This window comes from Periplaneta americana, chromosome 8 (genome assembly GCF_040183065.1).
Source record: "Periplaneta americana isolate PAMFEO1 chromosome 8, P.americana_PAMFEO1_priV1, whole genome shotgun sequence".
Taxonomy (NCBI): Eukaryota; Metazoa; Arthropoda; class Insecta; order Blattodea; family Blattidae; genus Periplaneta; species Periplaneta americana.
In genome coordinates this window covers 94,864,548-94,886,220 of record NC_091124.1, presented here as the reverse complement: position 1 = coordinate 94,886,220, position 21,673 = coordinate 94,864,548, and the positions used below count along the sequence as shown (strand labels likewise).

The following is a 21,673-nucleotide window of genomic DNA, read 5'->3' as shown; positions in this document are numbered from 1 at the left end:
ACCGGAAAAAATATATATATTAATTGTGTCCCAAAAATCTGTCCAATAAATTTAAGGGATGGAAGAAGGGGCCAAAACAAACATTTTTTGTCAGACAACTTAGGATCGGCGTCACGCCCTTGGCCCACTTTAGCGTTATTGTTGGAATAACTGTGCCATTTGAAGCATGTCATCTTGCTGGATGGAACTGTTTCTTGTCAAAGTGAACACCATTGAACTCTGAATAAAGAGACGAACCATTGCCTGTCGGACTCATTTATAGAAAAAGGAAATTTATTTCTGAGTGGGAAGAAACGTTCTTTTGTCGCGAGTATGAGGGCAATATCCAATTCCTTATTTGTTCTAAATTATATGTGGAATGTATAAAACTAATAAAAAGCGACTTACATAGCCGATCACTCTATATATTCACAATCAGAAGGAAAGCTCCAAATTATTTCTTGCACAACTGCATATTGCTGTAACCGACATAACAGCTGATTTGGAATCCATAATTTCTAATCACAGAAGTTGCGCGAAAGAAAGTGGAGAAGAAACAAAATGATAGTAAAAAGTAAACTGAAAATGAAAATAGCACTTCGGGGCCGTTAAACATTTTCATTTTCAGAAGCTATTTTATTTCAGGATAATTACCACATGGCTATAATGATTAATTACGTTAACGAGTTTACAAGTTAGTGAACGTTTCGTAAACATAATAATCATTTGTTTTGTTTATGTTAAAAATTTAGGGGCTTACGGAGTATGCCGAAGAATAAAGTTGGGCTATATTATTTTCATGGAGGTATTTAAAATGTTTGAATGTAAAATGAATGTTTTTTTTTTTTTTTTTGTAAATAGTACTTTAAAAGTATCTATGCCATACGGTTATTGATTTCATAAAGGTTTGTAACTTTGTTCACGACACTAAATACGTTTTAATTTCGAACTAGCATCAGCTTTTTCAATATATCTTAATACTAATGCAATGAAATGTTTCATATCATAACTTTGTTCTATTTATGGCCATCTAAGTAACTAGATACATAAATTCTCATCAGCAAAACACTGTAATCCACCGCTGCTCCAATTCTTTCTTAAAATCGCCTCCCACCCTACAAGCGTTACCTGTGATGCATTTATTTGAATCTCCCCAGCTTATTGTTTTGAGCACGTCTGAACTAAACTGAACTGAGCCCGAGCACGAGCTTCTGCTCTTTCGGGCTGCAATGCCTAATGCAGTGAAAACCTAATGTATTAAATAAATACATTTGAATTTGAAAAAAATTAAGAGGGAACAAGTGAGAATCATTAGAAGCGCCCAGAATTATATAGGGTAAATGAAAAGCAAGAATATGTGGCAGGCAAGAGTTCGGTTTGATTTTATTCTTGTACCATTAGCGTGAATGGATGGATGGATGGACGGACGGATTTGATTTCCATGCTTAGTACCTGCATTTTGTATAATAAAATTCCATCTAAGAGTATGAATAGCAATAAGAATTATTAGCCCTTACTTACAAATGGCTTTTAGAGAACCCTCATTATCGCCCTCACATAAGTCCGCCATTGCTCCCTTCCTGAGCAAGATCAATCCAGTCCCTACCATCATATTCAACCTCTCTCAAATCCATTTTAATATTATCCCTCCATCTACGTCTCGGCCTCCCCAAAGGTATTTTTCGTTCCGGCTTCCCAACTAACACTCTATATATATTTCTGGATTCGCCCATACGTGCTACATGTCTGTCCATCTCAAACGTTTGGATTTAATGTTCCTAATTATTAGATCTATTATTATTATTATTATTATTATTATTATTATTATTACTCCCATAGTTGCCATCATTCTTCACGGAATTTAGATAAGAGATTTCATATGGCGAAAAAATTCAACTGAACCTTTTCTAATCTCTTTCCCCTTTCAGCAGATAGTCCAAAAATCTATAGGCATAATCTAGGTTTATTTAGATTTTTAACATATGTATTGAAGTATGTTTGTATTTATATATTTATTAATTTAGAGAAAAATTCTATTTTAAGTTCCTATAAAAATATTGTCATTTCCTCTGCGATCTAGGGAAATGTATCCAGCCGCGAAGACGGGTCTGATGTCCATTGTGTTTCATGTTGACAGTTATTGTTCGTGAAAACTCACATTTTCTTTGTCAGTAATTATCAATCTGCTAAATTGTGGATGTAAATTTTTGTCTAGTAGTTGCTAAATTGATGCGTAACATTCGTAATATTTTAAGGGGTTAGGTACAGCATGCAGCAGTAAAATTTTTGGAAATATTAAACATTTTTTTCCTCCATTACTATATCTGGTACAATAATGAAAATTGGTATGTGTAAAACACTGTCCTTCTGCTATATGAAAAAATATATTTTTACGATTAAAAAAAATATTTATATATATTTTTTCAAAATTCAAAACAGTGGCAGTTCACTGTGCAGTGATGAAGCGTTTCCCTCATAACTCATAAACTTGTTAACTTTTTCATGTTCTCTCTCTTTTATTTTATTTCTGAAACTCATGTTCACAATATCATGCTCTTTCAACTACATTCCATAATAAATAATATTTCTTTTTTATTTTGTGTTAGAACAAAATACTGATATTTGACCATTTTTTAAATGAATTTATTTTTTATCAAAAAATCTATCAAAGCTAGAGAAGTAGTTTTGCATCATATTATAGATATGACATGCATAAATACACACAAAACATTTCATCACAGAATGTTGGATACTTTTTGAGTTATTTGGGAAACGATTCATCACTGCATAGTGAAATTTGAATTTTGAAAAAAATGTATAAATAATTTTTTTAAATGGTAAAAATATTTTTATCGTGTACTAGAAGGACAATGTTGTACACATACTAATTTTCATTATTGTACAAGGTACAGGAATGGAGAAAAAAAAGTTTAATATTTCCAAAATTTTACTCCTTTAAGCTGTACCTAACCCCTTAAACATTCTATTACCTCGGCTCTCGTAAAACAATTAAGATCCTAGACAATTCACTTTAATTTGTGACTTACAAAAAAATGTGTATGCTTGTGCTAGATAATCTAACGGTGATAATTTTACCTAACAAATAGTTTTACATTTTCTACGTTTTGAATATAATATTCATTCCATTTTAACAAAGGCTACGGTAGTATCACATTAATTAAAATATGGTCAGTTGCATTGCAGGAAGGGGAGTTTATAATAAATTGCAATGGATAGTTATATGAGATACTACATCACAAAGAGTGCTGCCGATAATATATTTGAGAACATTCCCAAGGATGAATCACATTTAAAAGAGATTTTTATTTGTGACTTTCAGAATGTTTTCCACAACAGAAATATAAAGTTCCTTAGCCTTTACGACTGAATTCTCAGACACAAACCAGAAAATGGGATTGGCAGAGTCGCATGCGTAGTTAGATTACGAGTGTCTCACGTAGAGTAGTCGGAAGCAAATGGAGGAGGGATCCTACTTAGGTAAGCCATAAAATATTCCGGGTGTTTTATAGACACAGTGCTCCCCAGTGATACGACGCAGTCCCACAGGACTCTTTAAGTGCCGCAAACGTGTCCGATGCAAACCAACATTACTTTAATACTATAGGTGGAAATAGAAAAAAAAGAAAAACGTTAATTTTCATGCTCAAAACTTTGTTTCTGCATTCATACATGCGGCCACCAGCGTGGGTCAGTCGGTTAAGGCGCTTGCCTACTGGTCTGAAGTTGCGTTCGGGCGTGGGTTCGATCCCCGCTTGGGCTCATTACCTGGTTGGGTTTTTTCCGAGGATTTCCCCAACCATAATGTGAATGCAAGGTAATCTATGGCGAATCCTCGGCCTCATTTCGCCAAATATCATCTCGCTATCACCAATCTCACCGACGCTAAATAACCTAGTAGTTGATACAGCGTCGTTATATAACCAACTAAATTAAATTCACACATGAAATTGAAATATCACATGAATAATCTATTATAACTAACATTTCATATTATTAAGACTGTTAAATAAATAATATGTATTTGTGTTCCTTATTTTCAGGCAGATATTATCTAAATATTCATCGATAAAATATTAATTTCTTAACTTTTGGAAAGAATTGAAATCTTGAAAATATTAATGAAAGTTATAAATTGCAACTGATTCCCCTAACTTCTTTTAAATACATTACATTCAATACTCTACATACATACCGAAAGTGTCATGGTCCGATACAAACATTATTCATTACTTTACTAGAATTGTTGGATATAGCAAAAATGTTTGTTTCACATCCTAAAAATTAGAGTCTCTCATTCATTCAGAAATTATATGGACTCTAATATAGAACCGAATATAACAATTAGCATATTATTATTAAAACAGTCAAAATTAACATGTATTCACAAGAATTTTTTTAAGATAATGAAATTATTCATTGTTATAATAATTATTAGGTTTTAAGAGAAGTTTGAAACCATGTAATCCTTAATAAAAAGTTATTAATTCCAGTCGATTCCCCTAATTTCTACAAAATGTATTAAGTGCAAGATTCATGCTCCGATACAAAACAATATTACTTTAGTATTATAGATGGGTATAACATAAACCTTCGATTTAAGTGCTAGAGACAACCATTTTGGTATTGACACACAAAAATAGAAAATATCCTGTAAATATTATGAATAACGCCTCTAATTAATGAAAACCTTCAAAATACACATGCATTTGGAAGTATTTATTGTTTTAATATTGAGATTGTCAAGATATGTATCGTTATAATTGCCTATTTAGCTCTTAGACAGAATCCAATTAATGAAAAAGTCGCAAAAATTATAAATTCCGAGTCTCTTAATTCTTCCAAAATAGATTAAATTCATAACTCTAGACACATATCTATCAAAAGTTTTATGGACCGACTTATACTAAAGTTATTTCACTAGTATCAGTACAAATAACAAGAAAACATTCGTTAAAAAGAATGAAAATTACATTATTACAATCACACATAATAGTACATTATGCAACGAGCCTATAATGATAGTAATTAAGACGCGAGTATGTTTGTTTATGAAACGAGCGCAAGCGAGTTTCATAATTTTCATACGAGCGTCTTAATTACCATTATAGGCAAGTTTCATACGACTTTTTATGCTCGACTATATTTCTAACTTGAAATTATTCAGAAGTATTCATTTTATTCGCATCTGACTGAAGATCGGAAGTGACCTTGTGCATAGCTCGTAAGTTGTGAGATGTGCGCAGACGCGAAAGTATTGATATTTTTCCGAGGAACAATAATGTCATTGACCTTGATATAATGTAAAGAATAACATGAACTAATTTTGATATGACCTGGAAATTGATTTAGAATTGAAAAACGAGATGACAAATTTAATTTATTTGAATACTATTTACAATTAACGCTAATTATTATAGTAACAGAACATAACCTTCTGCGACAGTATTGGATTTCCAGCCTCCGTGACGTTTCCCTCATTGTCTTTCGATTGAATATCCGAGAATAATCGAAAACCTGAACTTTAATGAATAGGTGTACTTTAATGACATGCATTAAAGGACTGCTACCAGTTGTATAATTACTACATTTCGGCATGGTCGAGCATAAATATCTTTTAGGATGTATATTATTTTTATAGTTGGTTATTTAACGATGCCGTATTAACTACTTGGTTATTTTGCGTCGATGGTATTGCTAATAGTGAGATGGTATTTGGCGAGATGAGACCGAGAATTAGCCTTAGATTATCTGACATTCGCCTTACGGTTGGAAGAAAACTCGGAAAAAAACCAACCAGGTAATCAGCCCAAGCGGCAATCGAACCCATACCCGAGCACAACTCCGGATCGACAGGCAAGCGCTTCAGTCGACTGAGCACGCCGGTGGCTTAACTTGTGTTCCTATTTCACTTGTGTCATCCTTAATTTGTTAGATCTCAGGAGCAAAGAGCCATAAATAGAAACACGCCCTGCTAAACATATTACTACTTACTCAACTACGACTTACAATTTAAAATGTGCTCAACCTGCATTTCTTCTCACTCAGGTGTAATACGTCATCACAAATTTCAGCGACCATATCGTGGCTACGCGTCAACCATGTGATGTTTAAAAGTAATATTATTTTCAGAAAAATAAAACTGGATTTTAACTGGCACCGTCTCTGAATTTGAAATATAATAAGCCTACTTCCTTATTCATGAAAAGTTTTGTTTTTGCAAATATTTACGGTCACGCTTTAAAATTACGTCAAACTTATGGAAATTTTACTCAAAATCCTCCACTTCTTCGTCTTTTCATTTTCTAGCGATCACTCAGATACTTTTTTTTTTTGTTACAGATACTTTTATTAAAACGTCGATCTTTAAGTAAATATAATACACATATGTAACATAGAAAACATATACACATCAAAAAAAGTTTGGAACCAAGAGAATTTTAATATTTTCTCCCTTTAAAAGAAATCTATGTTAGCCCACTGATTGTATAACTAGGCTGTTACGGAAAAAGAGTATGTCAAAAACATTTTATAGGAGAAACGTTTTATTTATTATCTTCAAACAAATCTTTGGGAGAAGTTTTTCACTTTGTTAATAACATTCTTTATGAGCTAAGTAATTCATTCAAAGTCAGATATTTGAGGAAGAACGTGACATATCCTTTTCTGAGGTATTGAAAACTAGACTTACACACTATTATGACCAATGAACGCAATAACCTTTACATAATTTCAGATAATGAATTTGCAAACAAAACATAATAGTACCCTAATTAACAACACATTATGTTCAGAGTCAGCAATAAAATAATTGTGAGGAATACAAGACCATCAATTCAGTCTTCGGAAAATTCTTTTGTCGGGCAGTTTTCGTTCTCAGCATAATTTGTTTTCAGATGCTTGTAAAAGTTATGAAATGTAGGTGGAATAAGTGGTAGAAAATCTAAAATATCGTTTTTTCTTTTGAAATTGATAGAGTGCCTCGATAGAATTTTTCTAGCACAGCATCTACTTTCGCTCTACGAATGAGACTTAGTGACTTGAACGGTACATCCTCTTCGAAAAACACTGTCTCATATTCCTTTGTGAATCGGAACCATTTAACATTGTGCCAATTAAATTGATTTAATTCTGTATCTTTGTTTCATAGCTGTAAGGTTTCTTTAAGAATACCTACAAAATCCAGAAATCAGTATGTATCAGTTCTGCTACTCTGAATTTCTTCTTCTTGCCAACAGCATTTCCTTATAATTTTGTAGGAGAAAAAGTTCTTGATAAATTTCTTAAACAAAAGTAGTGATTTATCAGCTATTATTTGATTACCACTTTAAATTTCTTCTTGTATCGGTATTGAGAATGGTTGTGAATTAGAGAATTAAAGAAACGACAGAATAAAGAATGGATGTTAAAAGTATCCAAGAATACCTCTCATTAGATCCAGTCTCTTCCTTCAAGAATTCCACTAGACCCATCAACACTTGAGTTAAGCACTCTCTTGCCTGAAAATCGACTTTCTGAATTGAAACCTTCATGGAGATGAACCTCACATTGTTTCTAGTAAGCCTTTGAGCTTATACGGCGGTCATATCTATTAATTATTATGGAATAATGGTTCTATACGGCAGTAAATCTCGCAGCAATCATAAAGATAACAAATACGACCTCTATGTCATTATTTGATCATTCTAGCTCTACAAACACAGACCGAGTGGCATCAGACGACTATGTGCAAGCTTGCAAATTCTCGCGTCTAGAAATTTGTGCATAGAAAGCAGAGAGTCTAGCTGTGTAAGCTGCGTATGTTTGCGTAATCACAAACTTGCAAAACAAATCGTGACACGAAGTTGATACGTATTTTCTCATTATATTTACTATGTTTGAAAATGTCCCATTTTTTAAACTATGAAACTTTCTTAGTTAAAACATTAAAAGTGTTAAAAATGTAAAAAAAGAAAAGGTAATAGGTATACTTTAATGAGAGACGAGCCTTCGAAAGACATTGGTGATGACACCACACCGGTGTTGAATCAGGCCCGTCTATCATTAAGGCAGTGGTTCCCAACCGGTGTGTCGCACAGCGCCATGTAGTGTAAAAGATTTTACACAGAGTTCCACCACCTTTTCCTCCCGAAGAAAGGCACTGGTTGTTATTATTATATCATTATATTTAATAAAAATAAATGTGTCGCAATATCGTGAGCGTTCAGTAAAGTGTGTCGTCAGTCAAAAAAGATTAGGAACCACTGCATTAAGATATATTACCTTTTTAAAAAAATTTAACATTTCTAACGTTTTCACTCAAAGTTTTATAGTTTTAAGGTAATTGTGAATTACAGGAACGCCACTTCTTACCTTTTTCAAGATCGCTTAAATAAACTATAAAATGAAAGTATTCATTAGTACAAATAAATGTGATCACTTGGAGAGCTGTGGGCCCACCCAGTCTGTCCTAAATAGGTACTTTACTTATACACGAAAATCGTCGTCTGCCATATTTCATTAATTTCATAGTGGGTTTCAGTGTCGCCAACATAGTAATAATACTACACACCTAATAAAACCTAACCTAACCTTCCACCTGTAGCAACATTCTTCACGTTTAGATGAATACTTGCAGTATGGTTTTACGTGGCGTGGAGATGAATATAAACGTTAAAATAAAGTGAACGATCTTATTCTTTGGTATTATAAAGGAAGCCTTCTCTGAAAATCCAGAAAGCAGAATGTATTATTTTCAATGATATGCATAGTCTATTACGTTTTTATTTATTTTTTAAAATTACTATTGAAGAAACTAAACTGTAAGTATAGAACATCACTCATGCATGATAAAAAAATGGGGTATATTAATTGTTTTTGTCGTACACATTAACACTTATATTAAAACTAATTAATTGTGAAGCTTGGGCACGCCAAGATGGAGTATACTACTGGCCACTGAACGAATATTGCAACCTGTTCTTCTTCCTGGCAGTACGATCTACTTCCACTAGATGGTTCCCCGACACGAATAGCTGGGTTGCCAATACATGCAAACGAAACTTTATTTATAAATGGTAGCTTATGATTTCAGTTATTGACAGCTGTTGTGTCCATGCCAAGATTGTGGTTATGAATTCCGCATAGGGCATGGATGTTTGCCATTTGTCAGTGTCATGTCCTCTGCTATGAGAAGTGGATAACCTGCTTCGTGTTCAACCCACATCACAGAACTTCCGCTGTTTGAGGAACTGTCTAATGTTAAGTTGAATATACATACAGCATAAGGACAATCACAGACGAGAGAAAACCTCTATATGGAAGATGGCGTAAATTGGTGCATGCCATTAATTTCGCACAAATTCACATAAGATGAGTAGTCGCAAGTTCTATTCATTTGTAATATTACTTTATAGATCTATTTACAAATTTCACCATTTAAAAGTGACATAAAAGACAAATTAAGTTCCGTATAATACCATTCTATGACTGTTATCTGCTTTTGCAATTTAGTAATATTATTATTCAAAATTGATTATGTGAAAGTTATATCACACGAGTGTTACCAGTATTAATAGAAAATTCTTCAACAAGAAGCCCCTACATTACCCAGTGCCTTTCTACCAAGATCAAATAACAAGCTTAAACTAATGCAATAAAGTCTACGAAAACGTCTATAGTTGATAAATAATATCTCTAACGTTGAGCCGTATTTTTCTTCATACGACATACTGTATAGTCCGAGTCAGCTTACTTCATACCCTAAGAGTGAAACCTAACCATTTTTCCCTCCATTACTACCTATGCTAGTGGATTGTGGAGATTTTCTAGTTTGCAGGTTGAATTTTCTTTTGCCAACTTCGTTTCGAATTTCGATACTGATAAATATTACAAATGGTAGTGATTTTGCAACTGTATGTTGGCAGCTGAGACAAATGTTGTCGGTACTGGAGTTCCATAAAATTAAAATTGTACTATATTTCTGAGCCGCTTACTGGAAGCTAGTGAAATTTGAACACACTAATAATTCAGGTAAGTTTTCGGAGTTAGTACTAATAATTATTTTATGTGATCAAACAAAATACACTTTAGGTTAGATCTCGTGAATCAATTGTCTAGTCAAACCAATGAATTTCCTATTGCCAGACAAAATACCTAACATGTTGATCCCTTTCTCGTATAGTTTGCCTACTAATTATTGAATTATTTAGAATAACATTCCACCGTAAAGATAAAGTACGGTAAGTAAATAAGTCATTCAGTACGTAGAATCGCGTGCCATCTGGTAACAGTTGGCAACACTGACAAGACGGCAATATTTTCTGTTTAGGAACTGTTCTTACCTGATCCTCACTATACACAATTACCAGTTCATTCTACGAATCTATCTGTTCATTCAGTCACGAATAAAATTCACTCATTTGTTTTCATGTGGATCCCAATTGCATGTTCGCATTTGAAATGATCCATCATTTTTTTTGTCCCTCTGTCCGCCCACGCGCTCGTCATCTTCCTGCTTACCTATGTTTACCTATTTATATCTGTCTGTCCATTCGTCTGTCCGTCCGTCCGTCTATCTTTCTGTCTAAGAGGGTAATTAAAAAAGTAAGGTAAGAGAGCTCCCACGGGTGACATATTCCCCCTTCATCAGCCGCAGCAGACCGCAGCTTTATCACGCAGCCACTAGATGGCGCATATGTTGCGTCATATTCTCGCAATATTAGTTGTAAGATGCCTACGCGTATGGAAATATGGTCAAATGTGAAAATGTATTGTGTAATCCCATTTTTGCGTTCGAAGGGCATCCCACCAGCAGATATTCATCGTTAACTTGTTGATGTGTATGATATGAATGTCCTGTCACGAAAACAGGTGTGAGTTTGCTGCTTGCGGTGGGAAGTACTGGACCAGTCTCCCTACAGCCCCGCTCTGGCTCCCAGTGTATTTCATCTCTTCCGACCGTTAAAACAAGTCTTTGGATAAGCATCGATGACGGCAAAGAAGAAATATGCGTAAAGTCTCTGAAGTCACGCCATGACGGCTTGTTGAATGGCCGTATCGATGTTGAATCGCTTATCGCCCAGGTGCTTCTTCAACTCTTAAAAGCTCAGAATTATGGGAAGCAATAGCAGCCGATGGTAGCATTACTAACATGAGATATTTCAAACCGCTCGTTTATAGTCGTTTTCATAGTAATTTCGGCATAATTTCTGAATTATTATAAAGATGTGTACTTTTCATGAAATTTGCAAAAAAAAAATAATAATAATAAAAGCTTATGGGTACGAGTACCCTCCATACCCCCTGAAAAAAGCACTGTATATCTACATATACAAGTAAGTATAGGCCCATATATTACAAAAAATAATAACTCCCTACTTAGTAGCGTTTACTGCAAACGAGAACGTAGATTCCCTGGTTACATTTCAGTTCAATAGAAATACCATGCTCTCGAAGAAAGTCTACTTTTACCTGTTGTGCTGAAAACGTAACATGACTTCGCCACGCAGTAGGCAGCAACTCCGCTATCTCAGGCCAATTCTATCTTAAGCAGGCTTAGGCTAACCCCTTTGTGTTCTGCCTCCTAAGGCTAACTTCTCTATTCCTGGAACTTTCATCCACCGCAGCTAGCAAAGAATCTCTTCTGATAAAATGTCAACCGACAAAATCCAAACAAGTAGGAGCTTTCAGTAAACGCTACGCCATATCAAGACCGGGCATTTATAGCCTATAAACGAGGTGTAACAGTAACGTAGAATCTCTTTAAAGCCTTGGTTTTTCTGAACCGAAGTATGCGAGGTGCTAGGCCCGCTTCGCACAAATTCGGACTACACGAGAGATAGTGAGTGGTTTCTATAGCTGCGAGATGCGATGTTTGCGCACATCGCAGCGGGTCTCGCACCTCGCATAAGTCTGTTCAGAAAAACCAAAAACTCCTTGTATGAGGGTACAATAAGCCCGCGCTTGACATGGAGTTTCAGCAATGGAGAATATGCGTAACCAGAGATAAATTAATGATACAGTGCCCTCTGTGAACAGTAGTAAAACACAGGACACAAAATATATAACCAAGATAATCAATAAATGGATCCGATGTAACGGTAAAAAAAAAGAAGATAGAAAAGATGGCGGGCAGGAACAACCGCCACAGTTTATTTTACTATTCAGAATTTAACTTAACGTTAGAATCTCGTCTTAAGCCTCATGAATTCCATATTACAGTGCCTCTCATAACATAGGCTATGGAATTCACATTGCCGTACTCGGAAGTGGGCCTAATTCTAAAATATTTTCTGCTGTAGTGCGGTTAAGCCTTGGTTTTACTGAACCGACGCATGCGGGTTGCGAGGTGCTGGGCCCGCCTCGCACATATCCGGACTACACGAAAGACAGTGAGTGGTTTCTATAGTTGCGAGGTGCGAGGTCTGCGTATCTCACAGTTATAGAAACCACTCACTGTCTTTCGTGTAGTCCGGATATGTGCGAGGCGGGCCCCGCACCTCGCAACCCGCATGCGTCGATTCAGAAAAACAAAGGCTTAACAGGACACAAAAATCACGCTTCAGCTGAACCATAAAACTACTAATATCGCACAACATACCTTGTGGAGAAACATTTTGCTATCTATTATTTTTTTTACAGGAGCCTCAAAGGGAACAGGGATCTTCGGGTTATTGAACCCAGTGCTTTCGTTGGCCTGAACAGTCTCAGAGACCTGTAAGTAGAGCATGAACTAGTATAGCTTATAATGATTTTTCTTCTTTGTAGAATTATTATTAATTAAGTCAGAACTGTTACAATCAGAACTATGACAATAGTACGTTCCGTTCTCTTGTCATGAGCAAGCTTAGGATCCGGGACATTTTAGCAACCAATTTACGCACAACTTGACTATAGAGTTCCTTGAACATAGTAAACAGACATACTGAGAATGTAAACAACGTCAATGTGCTGCGTTATATTCTACTATTAATAGTACAATCTAATGACGGTGGAAAATGAAGTAGGATACATAGCTCACAAGTTTTCATGTCCTTCGGCGACGTTGAAGGCGTTAGCGTTACAATGAACAACCGTGTCCATACTGTTCACTATGAATTAAAAATGCACTGTGATGACCTGAGTTCGTTCCGTAGAGTGAGACGGAATAATACTGTACATCTGATCACGAACCGGATTGTACACCAACGCACAGGTAAACAAAACTCAACGCGACACCTCACTCCATCTGTACTCCGTTGCACTGTAACTTCACTTCATTCTTAAGTTGTCTCGGATCCAAAGCCTGGTCATTACTTACTTGCTTATGGCTTTTAAGGAACCCGAAGGTTCATTGCCGCCCCACACGAGCCTGCTATCGGTCCCTATGAGCAAGATTAATCCAGTCGTCATCATATCCCACCTTCCTCAAATCCATTTTATTTTATCCTCCCATCTACGTCTTGGCCTCCCTAAAGTTCTTTTCCCTCCGGCCTCCCAACTAACACTCTATATGCATTTCTGAATTAACCCATACGTGTTACACGCCCTGTCCATCTCGAACGTCTGGATTTAATGTTCCTAATTATGTCAGGTAAAAATACAATGCGTGCAGTTCTGCGTTGTGTAACTTTCTCTATTCTCCTGTAACTTCATCCCTCTTAGTCCTAAATATTTTAAGCACCTTATTCTCAAACATCCTTAACCTCTTTTTCCCTCTCAAAGTAAGAGTCCAGGTTTCACAACCATACAAAACAACCGGTAATATAATTGTTTCATAACTCCTAACTTTCACGTTTTTTGAGAGCAGACTGGATGACAGAAGCTTCTCAACCGAATAATAACAGGCATTTTCCATATTTATTTTGCGTTTCATTTCCTCCCGGATGTCATTTATGTTTGTTACTGTTGTTCCAAGATATTTAGGCTAAATTTTCAATTTTTATATTTCCATTTCCATTTCGTACAATATTCTGATCACGAGCCATAACCATTGTCATAATCTTGTCATTATTTTCATAACTAGATATTGGCAATAAAAGAAGTTACTGCTCATCTGGTCAGCATGGCATCCTACTACTCTTCTGAAAAAGAAAACAAAAAATGCATGTAAATATCACATTTCTAAAAAAAAAAAATCTAGTGATTGAGAGACACTATAAAAATTACTATGCTTTCATGAATTAACACTGTACGTGATACAATATGGCAAAATGGTAATTTTGTAGGAGAGACCTACTTTATGGGTATGTTCTTTTTTCCGCTAACTTAACCTCACTAGAAGTACTTCTTGTTGTCTTTATGTACTTCTTTGGTTTTAATGCTGTTCTTTTATTATGCTCCAGTGGAGGTTTCGGGTGACAACGTAGAAATGAGGGGTGTGGGGTCGGTAGCTCTCGAACAAAAATACAAAATTATATTTCGACTTAGGTTGAGATATATCTAACACAAAGCATTTCCCACTCACCTTAGCTGTTCAGAGAAGTGGCCTCATCTTCTGTTTCATCCTCTGTGATGTATGAGATGGGTTTTATTCCTTTCTATATTTAATATTATGCCAATTCGAGAAACTTCAGTTCAATATTTGAATTAACTTGTGGCATGCAATGTGACAATTGACCACTAACTCCACTCACTCCTGAACTGACATTGGTAAACCACTAAGCCCACTTCCATTCGCTTTCAACTCCACAACTGACACTGACGTAGTTCTACTACAAATCAGTGTAGGCCTACAGATACTTGCCTCATCTACAGAATTACAATGAATTAAATATGAGAATTCTGTAGTAATGGAATGGAATTTACGGGAGGAGGGAAACTATGACTCATCACTGCGACCAGTTAAGCCTTGGCTTTTCTGAACCGACGCATGCGACGTAAAAATCCGGACTACACGAGAGATAGTGAGTGGTTTCTATAACTGCGAGATGCGAGGTCTGCGCACCTCGCAACTATAGAAATCATTCACTATCTCTCGTGTAGTCCGGATTTGTGCGAGGCGGGCGTCGCACTTCGCACATCGTATGCAACGGTTCAGAAAAACCAAGGCTTAACGGCCTATTGCTCTAACTCTCAAGCTAGGCGCATTCCAAAATCCACATTGGCTGACTACACCAAGGTTCGCTATATACCCAAGTTTCGAGCGGGCAGCTCGCCAGCCGACGAAATGGAGAAATGGTGACGGAATTATGTATTTGCCTAACATGGGGAAAAACAGGAGAAGCCCGAAAAAAACTGCGATGTTGTTTGCCACAAGTGTCACTATGGATTTTCAATGAAAAATCTCAGACCTGACGGGGCTCGAACCCGGGCAGCCTGGGTGACAGACCGGAGGTCTGACCATTCAGCCATAGTAGTGGTAGAATTCTGTAGGACAAAACAAATAAATTTTAGTAGCATAGATTTTATACCCTGGAAAATTATATTAATATGCATTTATAAACAACAATAATATTAAGCAAATTATTTTAAAGTGTGCTAAATTCCCCGTATAGCTCAGGGGTAAGCCGTTTGACTACAAAAGGAAAGTTGTTGAATCCCGGTGGCTGCATGTGAATTAATTTCAAATGAAATATACTGTATGTAGGTACAACTTACTTACTTACAAATGGCTTTAAAGAACCCGGAGGTTCATTGCCGCCCTCGCATAAGCCCGCCATCGGCCCCTACCCTGTGCAAGATTAATCCAGTCTTCATCATCATATCCCATCTCCTTCAAATTCATTTTAATATTATCCTCCCATCTACGTCTCGGCCTCCTCAAAGGTCTTTTCCCTCCGGTCTCCCAACTAACACTCTATATGCATTTCTGGATTCACCCATACGTACTACATGCCCTGCCGATCTCAAACGTCTGGATTTAATGTTCCTAATTATGCCAGGTGAAGAATATAATGCGTGCAGTTCTGCGTTTTGTACCTTCCTTCATTCTCCTGTAACTTCATCCCTCTTAGCCCCAAATACTTTATTCTCAAACACCCTTAATCTCTATTCCTCTCTTTCAAAGTGAGAGTCCAAGTTTCACAACGATACAGAACAATCGGTAATATAACTGTTTTATAAATTCTAACTTTTAGATTTTTAATGAAATACAAGTAATTTATTAAAATTAAATGTAAGATTCAAAGTTAGTGAGGAACAATAAAAGCAAGATAAATAATAATAGATAAAATAGTAAACAAAGAAAAGAGATAGAGAGAAAGGAGAGAGAAGAGGGAGAAAGAGGGGAAAGAGAAAAGGGAGAAAGGATAGAGAAAGATAGGCCTATTCTCTGTAATAATAAATATCTGTAGCCAAAATTTTTCTGGTAATTTTCGCTTTTCCAAAAATAATTGGCGTTAATGTGTATAATTAATCATCCTGAAACCGAAAATCGCTTTTTTGAAATTTTTGTTTGTATGTATGTATGTATGTCTGTCTGTCTGTCTGAATGTTTGTTACCTTTTCACGCGATAATGGCTGAACGGATTTCGATGAAAATTGGAATATAAATTAAGTTCCTTGTAACTTAGATTTTAGGCTATATGAAATTCAAAATATTTTATTTAAAAGTGGGGTTATAAGGGGGCCTGAATTAAATAAATCGAAATATGTCGCTTATTATTGATTTTTGTGAAAAATATTACATAACATAAGTTTCTTAAAAAATTAATGCTTTCCGATAAGTTTTATTCCAGGCAAAATTTTGATAGGACTGATATTTAAGGATATACAAGAGTTTTAAAATAACAATACAATACCGCCTTGAGTTTACTCACTCCCCTAAAAATAATGAACAGAAAGGTACTTCCTTGGGGGTAAAGGGAGCGAATATGTAGGAATGGTATCCCTACAGCAATTAATGCTGATTGTATGTACAGGTAAGAGACCTAAATTCTCGCTACTCTTTGAGTCTTTTTATTTACAAAGAACATTGCTTCAATACAGACATGAAAATTGTTGTACTGTTATTGGTAAGGAAATAAAGAAATCTGTATTGTGCATAAAATGTATTGTAGTACTACCCAGTGGCGTATGGACAAATATAGAAGGTGATTTTAATTTCAATGTAGATTACAAACATGAGGCCTATACTACAGGAATACAAGTACCATTCCTTTTCTTTGTCACAGAAACAGGAAATATCCATGCTGCAATTAAGCAGTGTTAGTTCCTCTTCATTCCGTTACAATGAATAATTCATAGTCGGTATTATTTGCTGATCACTTTCAAAAGTGATGGTCAATGATTTACAGATGAAAAGTACAAACTGAAAGAAGCAAAATAGATCCAATAAACATTGATCCGCAAAGAAAAGAGATAGAGAGAGAAAGGAGAGAGAAGAGGGAGAAGCAGATGAAAGAGAGACGGGAGAAAGGATAGAGAAAGTTAATAAAAATAGTTTTATTATGTCTTTCGGAGAATTGAGATATGTTGTGATTCTATAATGTAGATATGGAATGATGATCGTGGTATTGAGGTTGTGCAGACGGTGTGCTCATGGCGATTTGCTTGGACGTAGACTATATATTTTTTGTATTTGTGATGTGAAGTAATAATAATAATAATAATAATAATAATAATAATAATAATAATTATTATTATTATTATTATTATTATTATTATTATTATTATTATTATTGTTGTTGTTATTGTATTGGGTCAGTATGATCTTCGTGACACTAGCTTTTGCGTAAGATTTATTACAACAGTAGCATTTTTTTAATACAAGCGAATCTTTAATTGACAGACCTGTGAATGAAGATATTCATCACGTATGTATATGTTTATATGTTTCAGGGATCTGTCGGAGACATCTATATCCCAGATGCCCACCCTAGGCCTCAAGGATCTTGAGATTCTTCGTTTGCAAGACACAGAGAGTCTCAAGAAGTTCCCCTCCATATACAATTTTGAGGTCAGATTCCTTTCATTTTGTCTAGTATATGTCAGTTATGAAAAGATAATCTATGAATAAGCAATATCTCATGTTGCGAATAGCTATGCAATAATAACTTCAGCACATTTAATATAACTAAATATTGTTTCTGAAGATGGTAAATACATTCACAACTACACTGACAAAATACAGTATATTAATATTTTCTTTAAATAAATCAGTTTTTTTCAGTCCGTCATTGACTTTTTCATATTATTTGCAATGGTCAGTACATAATTTAAATTCAATAGCTCAAAAATATTCAATGAAAATATCCATTAACAAAAAAATGGCCTTTTGTGGTAAATACCTAATACCAAGCAAAATTTATTTAAATAACACAATTTTGGAAAGAGTTAACGAGTTTAATTATTTAGGATATAGACTTTCTTTCTGTTGAAAATTTGGATTTATCAGAGAAAATTGTAAAATTCAACAAATCAATGCGCATCATTAATAGAGTTTTAAAACCTTCATTAGTACAAAAAATCAACTCTACTCGTCTTTATCAAATAATAGCTCGACCAGTGTTTTGGGAATGAAGCGTGGATTATAAAGACAAAAGATGAAAGCAGACTAACAGTTTGCGAGATGAGATTCATGCGCCGAACAGCTGGCTACACTAAATGGGATCGAAAGAAAAATGAAGATATCCTTCAAGAACTTAATGTGTCATCAATACTGGACTATATCTCCAGATATCAGTTAAACTGGAAGGAACACGTCTCAAAAATGGTTTCATCCAGGATCCCTAAGGCAATAATGAAGTATCGTCCAAATGGGAAACGGTCACTTGGTCGATCTATGAAAAGATGGCAATAAAATCGCTTTTTCAGGCCGTAACAGTTCTTTTGGGACTAGTACTTGACAGGATGATGATGATGGTGATGTATATACCTTCATATGTATTGTCTTCTAGTTTTGAATGACGAAAACAGTATTTTACGCTGAACAAAATACATTATCACTATTAAAACTTTAAACCACAATAAACCAGACATATTAAAGTCATATTTGCAGAAAATCTTTAGAAGATAGTGTTAGAAAACACGTATTCCGCCATAGAAAGCTATGTAACTGAAGACACCAATAAAGTAATTGAAAAACACAAAGAAACCAAGGAGAGATAAAAACTCGAGGAAAATCCATTGGAAGTGATAACAAATGAGTAGAACCTGATAGAATCGGAGACAACAGCTCAATGTCAGAAAAACTGTGCAGAAATTAACAAGGTTACAAAAAAAACCATAACAGAAGACTTATGAGGGAAAAATCAATCATGAATTTTATTGTTAAACGATGTCTGCTTGACAAATTAGCTGTTTGTAACGACCCAAACGAATAGAAACTGCATCTCACTCGACCCTTTCGATCACCTGAAGACAAAGAAAAAGCCAATATTTGAAGCATTGTTATTTCTTTTGTAACCAACAGCAATCTCCACTTCGTCCAAGCGAAACAAAATACGTGCAACAGCTATCGTACAACTGTTGGTACTGGCATCCCTCAAGGATCTGTCTTAGAACCTGTATTGTTTATTATTTATATTAATGATATTTTGTTATTAATAAGCCCAGATAAAATTAAAGTAAAATATATTGTCTATGGTTCGCGGATGATATTAGTACTAATAACAATTTCAGCAGTGGAACTAATAAGTGCAATATTAGATTTTGTAAATCCACAAAACATGGATGTTGTGTTATAGAAGAACCAAAGTAATACAAAATTAAAGACGAATAATCGAGAAGACACTACAGTAAATGAAGTCAAATTGGAATATACACAAGAATTCACTTATCTCTGGAAAACTATATCAAATATCAAGACTCGTTTCCATAGCATGATCAAAATTGTAGACAATAAAACTACTCATTTAGACAAAACACGAATATAAAATAATTGATAAAATCCTTCAATAATTACTGTCTTAGTTTATTAGCCTAATGAATTATACAAATAAAAAACATTTGGACATAGTTACAATCATAATGTGACTAGCGCTTTCGCCATTTGTGGCATCATCAGGTCTAAAAGAGTAACATATATCAATATTATGAACATAAAAATATGAACAGTGTGCAAATATATTATGACCTTGCAAAATACGTGACGAAGAGTATAAAATCATTGCTTACAAGCAATGTCATATGACTGACTGCGCAAATACAGAATTGCGAGCGAAACCAATTATTTGGATATACAATTATTTACAAAAGTAGGTTTCAATACTTTGAATGTAAGTAATGAATCTCTTACAAAGACAATGTATTGAAATTGGCAGATTGCATACGTTAAAATAGAAGTTTTCAAAGAAATTGCGGTGTTTGATGTGGATGCACAAAATAACAACGTTGAATAGGGTAATGCTTTTCGGCAGTCATCATGACGCAAAGTTATGGTATTGAAAAATCTGGAAAAATCAATAAAAAAGTTTAAGTGAAATGACACTATGCTGTGCCAAACTTCTGAACCCATTTCCTTGTGACTTGCTTTTGGCATGTAAATAAAGGTAAAGGCCAACAAAATGGCTACCGGTAGTAGGCACGTGTATAATTCGAATGTGCAAAGTGTGAAGTGTGTAGAGGAATCAATCAGTCGATGATTTGGATTGCTGACTCTATTTAAGATGCAGACCATGTTCCTGATAAAAATAACAAGTCTAATAGGAGAAATAATCAGGTAAATACTGTCCCTTAACATTGTGTACTTATTATACACAAGCAATATAAAATTAACATATGTTTTGTGATATTAAGGTTAGTTGTAATTTAACTGTGAGGCCTATTGTTTTAATATTGTGGGCGGACCTAGTGCGCATCTTTATATATTATTTATTTATTCTGTGCTTGAAACATAAAATCTGAAAAGTATAAAAGTAGCTTAGCGCCATAGTATTTTTTTCTGAGTTTCTAGTGACATCAGCTGTTTTCTGAAATGTATAGTGGTGACCTCTAAACGAGGGGGACCAGCAAACAGCTATTCATTCCAAGATCAGCTTCGGGAAAAAAATATTCAGAAGCACTTCCAATCAAAGCAGACAAAGTGAATGATATACTTTCTAGTTTGACATGGATCCCTGCTGTATATCATGACTGGTACAAAAACCTACAACCAGCAGGAAAGTCTGTAAGTGATCAAGATGATGGAGATGGTGAAGACGGATAAAGTGATGTGTTATGTTTTTACGAGTGTAAACAGTGTTAAGTACATTCATTTATGGTATAAACAATGTTAAGTACTCCTGCACATTAATTTCATTTGTCATATTTTTGTGATAGGACACACTGTTAAAATTCTTATATCCAAACAGGAATGTCTTGAAACATTTGTTGTTATTTTTCATGTATGTTGAAGGACATAATTATGAGATTTTATATAACTTTCATCTCTTCATTACTCAGAATATGTTTCATGTCCCTTACCATTGTTTACTCCCGAGCCCTTCATTTGGTAAGAACTGGTGTGGTCGAGGAGAGCCAATTATGTGGCCTCCGAATTCCCCAGACCTGACACCACCCGAGTTCTTTCTCTGAGGTTTCGTCAAGAATGATGTGTATGCACAGCGACCTAGGGATATTCATGATCTCAGAGCAAAGATTTTCTCAGCTTTTGAGAAAGTTACCCCTTAGATCTTAGACCACACATGGGAGGAATTAGCCCCAAGATAAAAACTGTGTTGTGTTCGCAATGGTGGGCACGTTGAGGTCTAATTTGGACAAAACTCCAATTCTTCTACAATGCATGCACAAATTATTTAATAATAAATAGCAACAGTTCTCATTTTATCACGTTTTT

The 21,673-nt window shown here is 35.1% G+C and overlaps 1 protein-coding gene across 1 annotated transcript in view; it reads left to right on the top strand.

The window, feature by feature from the left end:
- The window catches only part of LOC138704898 (follicle-stimulating hormone receptor-like), a 472,716-nt gene that overhangs the window by 427,158 nt on the left and 23,885 nt on the right, over positions 1-21,673 (top strand). Inside the window, exons 10-11 of the mRNA XM_069833291.1 lie at positions 12,619-12,693; positions 17,737-17,854. Of these exons, the coding sequence (XP_069689392.1) occupies positions 12,619-12,693; positions 17,737-17,854 (193 nt within the window). The remainder of the gene's footprint in view (positions 1-12,618; positions 12,694-17,736; positions 17,855-21,673) is intronic.